Here is a 7,721-nt window from a genome sequence, read left to right as displayed (position 1 = left end):
AACGTTCGAATTTTGTCATTTTGAATTCGATTTTGAATTTTGGGTTTGAAATACTTGATTTGGATCTTAACTTGGGTTTAATATTCATTTTAGAAATAATGGACCCAAAATTTTTAATAGCACCCCTTTTTTGAAAAATTTGGAGTGATAATAACATGCCTACAAATACAAAGCTTCTTAGTGATCGGATCATAACAAAAAAACTCCCTTGTAATTAGCCCTAACTCCACGATAAACACAAGCACCTGTATTAGGAGCAAATTTGTGTTGATTATAAGGAACTAAATAAGGGTAGCATGTGCTGCCAATACCCCAAAAAAATCCATGTAGGGACTCTTTTTAAAAGGCAACTCAAAGGGAGATTCGGAGTTAATGTTTTCACTAGAGGCGATTAATGATGTAAACAGCATGCCGAAAAGCATCAGTCCAATAACCACCACCCAGGCAAACATGAACCATCATACAAAGGCTACTTTCAGCAATATGACGGTGTTTCTGCTCCACTATTCCATTTTGTTCATGAGTATAGGGGCAGGAAATCCAAAGTCTACCATGCTTGTGTAAAAAAGCATGAAACTCATTATTAAGAAACTCCTTGCCACCATCACTATGGAGAATTTTAATAGTTTTACGAATCTGCTTTTCCACCAGACTTTTAAAAATTTTAAAATAGCTGATGATGCTAGAGGTTGTTTATGTTTTGGAATATTCATGTCCTACATCAGATTTCCATTTGAAAGTTTGATTTCTAATTATTTATTTTATTGGCATGCAACTTTATTCTTCCTATTGTTGACATATCTAGGAAGTAGGGCAAGTAACAAATTTGCCTTGTCAAACACTTGAGTGACATCTGTAACTTTGTCAAGTAACCATTTTCTACTAATTTAACTTGTGGTCTCGCCACTCAAACTGCAGCGTCACATAGTTCTAAGGAGAAAAGATCACATGTGTTAACTGGACCATTCTTTACAATCGATGGAGTTGGCACAGACCTTATTGAAAATGTGGTAGAAAAGTCAGGAAGGGAAGGATTGACCAATTTATTTTTTGCTTGACCGATTCAATTTAGGGATATTGATGTACTTAATGTGCAGTGGTGCTACTTTTCCTCAAACAAGGGGTCCACGTCATGTTGCGTCATTTGATTATGGCTTCACCTTCCTTGACTTTTTCTTCTTCTACCATTGCCTTGTCGTCCTTCGCTGTTAGTAGCATGCCTCTTTATTCATCAATTAGGTTAGATCATCCAGTCGCACAGCTCTTTTTTCACCCTCCGTGATATTGACAGTGATGAGAATTTTCTATTGACAGGGATGAGATATATCCCCTTTTTTCCCTTCTCTTTTGGCAATGGAGATCACCCTACAGTTACCCTTATATCTTGCACACCACCGATCATGCAGCAAAATCCTATTAAGACCCATGGGCTTCCTGGTCAGAGAGCTAAACCATGCCCTCGAACATTGATACTAAATCTTCCTTGATGTCATTTTGAAAGGCATCCACTCGATCGAGACGCACGTGTTTGGCACTTGGTTCCATTTTCTCGTTAAATAGGCCGAAATCTCCCCAGCGGAGATTTTGTTATCTTCTAATCCCTAGCTAGAAGAATGGAGATTGTTTACTCTGTAATGGTGCCAACATTGCTGAGGGTTGGCTTTCTACTCCTTCTCCTCCTTTCCTTCCATGTCGACCTTGGAATGAGCACCAACGACTATATTGATAGCCGCTGCAACGTCACTGCCAATTACACGGGTGGAAGCAAGTTTGAATGGAATATGCACGGGGTCTTCACCATCTTAACAAAGGATGCCCCTCCCAGTGGTTTTGCCAACGTTACCAAGGGCAAAGGATTGGAAAGAGTGTATGGGCTGGCTCAGTGCAGGGGCGACGTTGATTAGGAAGACTGCAAGGCTTGCATCCACAATTCCACCGAAGCAGTCGTCGACACTATCAAATATTGAAGAAAGATGACAATCACACAAAAACAAGAGTTAACATGGTTCGGCTATCGCTGCCTACATCCACGGACGAACAAAACCAAAACTTTTTCTTTTTCATTCTTTCTTGGTTTTTTGGTGGTTCACCTTATAGACATGTAATGGAGGGAACAGTTGAAACAATGAAGGAAAGAAACAACAAAGGAAAAAACTTCTGCACAAGAGGAAAGTCTATTAACTTTCCTCTTGCTACAGATTAGCCGTTGCCTCAACAATCTCCCCCTCAAGTTGGAGAGCTGATGTCAAACTGCCCCAACTTGCTAGTAATCCATTGATGGCGCTTTTTTCCTAGGGCTTTAGTAAATATATCTAGGAATTGATATTGGGTACCAACATGAGGAGTACGTATGGTTTTGTTCTGATTTTTTTCATGAATGAAATGACAATTAACCTCGATATGATTAGTGCGTTCATGGAACACTAGATTTGCACCAATATGAATGACTACCATGTTGTGGCACATGAGACTCATAGGTTTTTCAAATTTGATTCCCATATCAAGAAGAAATGTGTTGACCCATACAAGTTCACTGGCACATGTGGCCATAGCTCTGTATTCAGCTTCTGCACTGGTCCTAGCCACTACATTCTATTTTTTGCTTTTCCATGTGACAAGGTTACCTCCCACCATAGTACAAAAACCAGTGGTAGACTTTCTATCACCTTGATCTCCAGCCCAGTCTGCATCTGTGTATCCAATCACTTCATGGTTGTTGTTTCATTTCATTAAAATTCTTTTTCCTAGACTCGCTTTTAAATATTTGAGAATATGATGAACAGTTTCCAAATGTATAGACCGAGGACTTTGCATGACTTGGCTTATCATGTTGACTGCAAACGTGATGTCTAGCCGAGTTACAGTTAGCTTTTCAATAAGTCGTTAAAAGCCTTGAACATCTTGAATTGGTTTCCCATCGTCTTTTCTGATTTTGTAGTTGAGGTCAAGAGGAGTCAAACTCGGCTTAGGTCCCAGGAATCCAGTTTCTTTGAGAAGATCCAATGTGTATTTCCTTTTACATACGAAAATGCCTTCTTCCGAATGTGCGACTTCAATACCCAAAAAATATCTCAATTTCCCTAAATCCTTAATTTCAAACTTATCATGCAGTATGGCTTTGACTTTCTTCATTTGTTCTACATTGTCGCCTGTGACAATAATGTCATCGACATACACCAATAAGATAATAATACCTTGTCGGCAGTGAGAGACAAAGATAGTGTAGTCTGCAGTGCTTTACTTAAATCCGATCTCAATGAGTACACTACTGAGTTTTGAGAACCATGCTCGTGGAGACTGCTTTAGCCCATAAATAGATTTTTTGAGTCTGCATACATAACTTTTTTGACATCAAGTTGAAATGTGTCCTAGTTCTTATTTGCTGCCACTGATAGACGGATACGAATAGAGTTCACCTTAGCATCAGGGGCGAAGGTCTTTGTGAAGTCAATACCTTCTTGTTGGGTGTATCCTTCTGTGACTAATCTGGCTTTGTATCGGTCCATACTACCATCACTGTTGTATTTTATTTTGTATATCCACTGACATCCCACTGGTTTCTTTCCTTCTGGCAAAGGAACTATAGTCCAAGTTTGGTTTTCCTCTAAGGTTGTTAACTCTTCATTCATGGCTTTTTGCCATTCAGGGTCAAGATTAGCATCCTGAAAGGTTGAAGGTTCATGGAGAGAATACGAGTTGAGGACATAGTGTTGGGTACTTGGTTGACAGTTTACTAAATTCTCTGTGTTTTTCAATGGAATGTTTGGAGCTGGAGTAAGCAAGATTTGGACAGAACAGATAGAAATGACTAAATCTAGAGGGTGGTCATGTCACTCTAAATGGTCTTCTTCCTTCAGGTGTGCTATTGTCAATAGTTCGGCTTTGTGGGCTCAAGGAAGTTGACTCACGGTTTTGAGGTTCAAAACTACTCATTTCAAGGTAAGTTGACTCACGGTTTTGAGGTTTAGAACTACTCATTTTAAGGTAAGTTGACTCACGGTTTTGAGGTACAAAACTACTCATTTCAAGGTAAGTTGACTCACGGTTTTGAGGTTCAGAAGTACTCACTTCAGGGTAAGAAACCGGTGGAAGGGTGCTGGAATTGAAGCCATAAAAAACTGGAAAAAAGGTCTTGGGAGTAGATTGTTGGCAAGATTCATTGTGGTTGTGGTTACTATGATCTGCGTCTCCCCCTCACAATGAACTGGTGTAGAAAAGAAAGACTCGTCTTCAAAGAATTTGATGTCCCTGGAGATGTACTACTTCTTAGTGGTAGGATCAAAACACGTAAAACCTTTCTTGGAAGTGGAATAACCAATACTTGGTTGCATGTTTTTGTAACTTATTTCGAAACTGCTGTTGAAGATGAACAAAGCACTTGCACCCGAACACTTTCAAATGATTGACAGAGACATATCATTGGGTCAAAATGGCCATTGGGGCCATATTGTCAAGTCTCTCACTAGGAAGACGATTAATTATGTAGCATGATGTAGCTATGGCTTCTGCCCAATATTCATCTGGCATTTTCATGTAGAACATCAAAGCACGCGTGACATTCAGAAGTTGACGATTCTTCCTTTCAGCGGCACCATTTTTTTGTGGTGTGCCTGTACAAGTTGGTTGAGACAATATTCCTTTTTTGTGATAAAAAATCCTGCAACACTTCATTAATATACTTGCCACCATTGTCAGAACGAATATGCTTGATCTTTATCCCAAATTGAGTCACAATCATTTGATAAAAATTTTGAAAAATTTTAGAAACCTCATGCTTGTGTTTTAAAAAATATATCTATGTTACCCTTTATCATCAATAAATGTCACATAGTATTGAAATCCACATATAGAATCAAGTGGAGCGGGACCCCACACGTCCAAATGAACAAGATCAAATAACATAGAGCTACGTTCGACAACATTGTTAAAAGACAAGCGAGTAGACTTTGCAAATTCACAAGCATCACAAGATTTTGCAGAAATAGATAATTGAGGGAATAATGTGCAAACAATTTTATGAGAAGTGTGACCTAATCTAGAATGCCACAAACCAAATTGTTCAGTAGAGAAAACATGATTAAATAAAGCAAAGGTCATAGAATCTAAAAAGTATCACCGCGTTGGATGCCTCTACCAATCACCTTCTTTGATTCATTGTCCTGAAAAACAACATCCTTAGCCGAGAAAATTGCAAGGCAGTTATGTGTAAGAGTAAGCTTCCATACAGATAAAAGACTAGTAGAAATATTAGGCACATGAAGAACTTTAAAGTCTTTGCCATCACAAAGTAAGTTCATGCGACTTGAGCTAGCAACTTGGCTCTGATACCATATCAGATATTGAAGAAAGATGACAATCACACAAAAACAAGAGTTAACGTGGTTTGGCTATTGCTGCCCACATCCACGGACCAACAAAACCAAAACTTGTTCTTTTTCATTCTTTCTTATTTTTTTGGTGGTTCACTTTATAGACATGTAATAGAGGGAACCGTTGGAAACAACGAAAGGAAAGAAACAACAAAGGAAAAAACTTCTGCACAAGAGGAAAGTCTATTAACTTTCCTCTTGCTGCAGATTAGCCGTTGCCTCAATAGACACATACTGCCCCAACGCAATCGATGCCATCATGTGGTATGAAAATTGCCAGCCCTGCTACTCCAACACCAACTTCTTTGCTCGCCTCAATGTCGAGGATTCTGGTTCTTGGTATTGGACTGCTGACAAAGTGGAAGAACCTAAAGCCTTCAACCAGAAGTTGGGGAGTCTGCTGAAGAATCTGACTTCTCAAGCGACAACAGAGCCTAATTCAAAGTTCATGTTTGTGACAGGCAACATCACGTCCACCGATCAAAAGACGATATATGGGCTGGTGCAGTGTACCAGGGACACTACCCTCGCTGATTGCAGTCAGTGTTTGATCAGCACAATCTCCCAAATCCCATCGACTTGCGAGAATGCACACGGCTGTGAAATTGCCACCGGAAGTTGGCGTGTGATGTTTGATACACAGCTCTTTTATAACAGTACAACAACCCCATCTCTCACCTCCATCAAATTCAAGCCCAAGACCATCCCCACTGCCCAATTCACCACCCCCATCAAGTTCAAGCCTAAGCCTATCTCCTCCGCCTAATTCATCCCCTCCATCAAATCCAAGCCCTCCTTCAAGCAGTGTATCCAACACTACGTCAGGCTAGTCTCTCTCTCTCTCTCTCTCTCTAACTGCAAGAATCTGATATCCATGCAGACAAGGCGAACCTCTCAAGCGCAACATCTGTGACTATGATCACCGTCTCCACTTTTGCCTTGACGTCTACACATCTGCTTATGATGTCAACGTGGTTATAAATAAATGGGGCTGATCATATTTCGTTTCTTTGTGTAGACTATACAATATATATGTACACGTGTGCTTTTTTCATGTGTGATCTGTCAGTCTGTTTTCTAGTACATGCCGTAATCCTCTTGGGAAATGCTGTTAAGCTATCTCATTGCGTTATATCTATAGTGCTTTGCACTGCCTATAAGAGTGACATCCATGGGAATTGAATCATGACTACCAAGATGAAATGCAAGATCCAGCTTTTATAGTATCTTGGTTGGATTTTGCCTTTTGAATCATGTTTTTAGAAACAACGGCATAGTGTAGCATATAAAGCAAATGCGTCGATTGAGCAATAATATTTGCATACGAATCTGGTAACTGAACAGAACAGATAGAGTAAAGCTCTTTTAACATTTTTCTTTCATTCTGTTCTACGGACTGCTGTTAAGCTAGTAAGGAAGCCGAATTGTTCAAGAGCACTCTGAAATTGGGCAGTTATGGTGTCAAGATCAAGCATATCATAAGCTCGTGCTAATGCAAAGTGGAGTATATGGAGGGTGGTTTGCATTTCAAAATCATTATCTGCAGATGTGTTCAGCGACAAGGAAAGAAAACCACGGGATTATATTATTTCGTGAAATACAAATAATATTTCTTCTTGATTTCTGATTCTGTCTTCTTTTTCTGCTCCCCATCGCTGCGTTACTCTGTTTTCAACGTGTTCTATCAACAACAGGCAGAGGGAATGAATGAAATTTTCTGTCACAAGCTTCCATGATTTTCTTGAGATGATATCTGTGGTTGGTTGCTGTCGATGTTCTTTTCTCTGCAAGGGGGGCAGGGTTACCCCTTCCATTAATTGATTACCAAAAAGAATACCAGTGAAAGACTGTCCCTTCAGAAGGCTTTGACAAGATCAACCATAGGTTTTAAGTGGTTCATGGATAGATGTGGTATATTCCTGCGTTGTTCAATCTCAATATCCTTTCAGAAGATCACTGGACTAATTATGTACCCCAATTAAATACCAAACACAAAACTGATACTTTAATTTGATACATTAAAATAGGAAAACAATGTTCTTTTGTAAAGTACATAAGGCCATTGAAAGATTGGTGCTCTCCATATCCTGCATATGGTGTGGTCTCGATTTATGATTCTTAATTGACCTATGCATCCATGGGGAATAGTACTAATGATTTTAACTTAATAAAAAATGAGCCAATGCATTATTTGTGACACAAAAGGCAGTATGCCCCATTTGATTGAGTAAAAATCTTGCTTTCTAGAACTGGCACACTGTTCACTTTTCTGCTTTGTACGTTATTTGTCTAAGTATTACATATTTGCTTGGAAAGGCCGATTGAATAAACACAGGTTACCTTTCCTTTTTT

General features: G+C 39.3%; 1 protein-coding gene across 1 annotated transcript; it reads left to right on the top strand.

Annotated features, from left to right (window-relative positions):
* The first annotated feature begins 1,613 nt into the window (after nt 1–1,613).
* On the top strand, nt 1,614–6,135 carry LOC126410674 (cysteine-rich repeat secretory protein 38-like). Its single transcript, XM_050081138.1, has 2 exons — nt 1,614–1,867; nt 5,577–6,135. Exons 1-2 carry the CDS (start codon nt 1,614–1,616, stop codon nt 6,133–6,135), a joined length of 813 nt encoding a protein of 270 aa, XP_049937095.1.
* Nucleotides 6,136–7,721: the final 1,586 nt, after the last annotated feature.

The sequence above is a fragment of the Nymphaea colorata genome, chromosome 13, assembly GCF_008831285.2.
Source record: "Nymphaea colorata isolate Beijing-Zhang1983 chromosome 13, ASM883128v2, whole genome shotgun sequence".
Lineage (NCBI taxonomy): Eukaryota > Viridiplantae > Streptophyta > Magnoliopsida > Nymphaeales > Nymphaeaceae > Nymphaea > Nymphaea colorata.
Note: the sequence above shows the minus strand (reverse complement) of the source record. Positions and strands in the feature narration are given on the sequence as shown.

What these genes read in the sequence shown, in the direction of transcription:
- LOC126410674 (XM_050081138.1), top strand. Translation starts at nt 1,614, where the DNA reads ATGGAGATTGTTTACTCTGTAATGGTGCCAACATTGCTGAGGGTTGGC. An exon ending in GGCAAAGGATTGGAAAGAGT is followed by an intron (nt 1,868 to 5,576) that starts GTATGGGCTGGC and finishes CTCTTGCTGCAG; the next exon opens with ATTAGCCGTTGCCTCAATAG.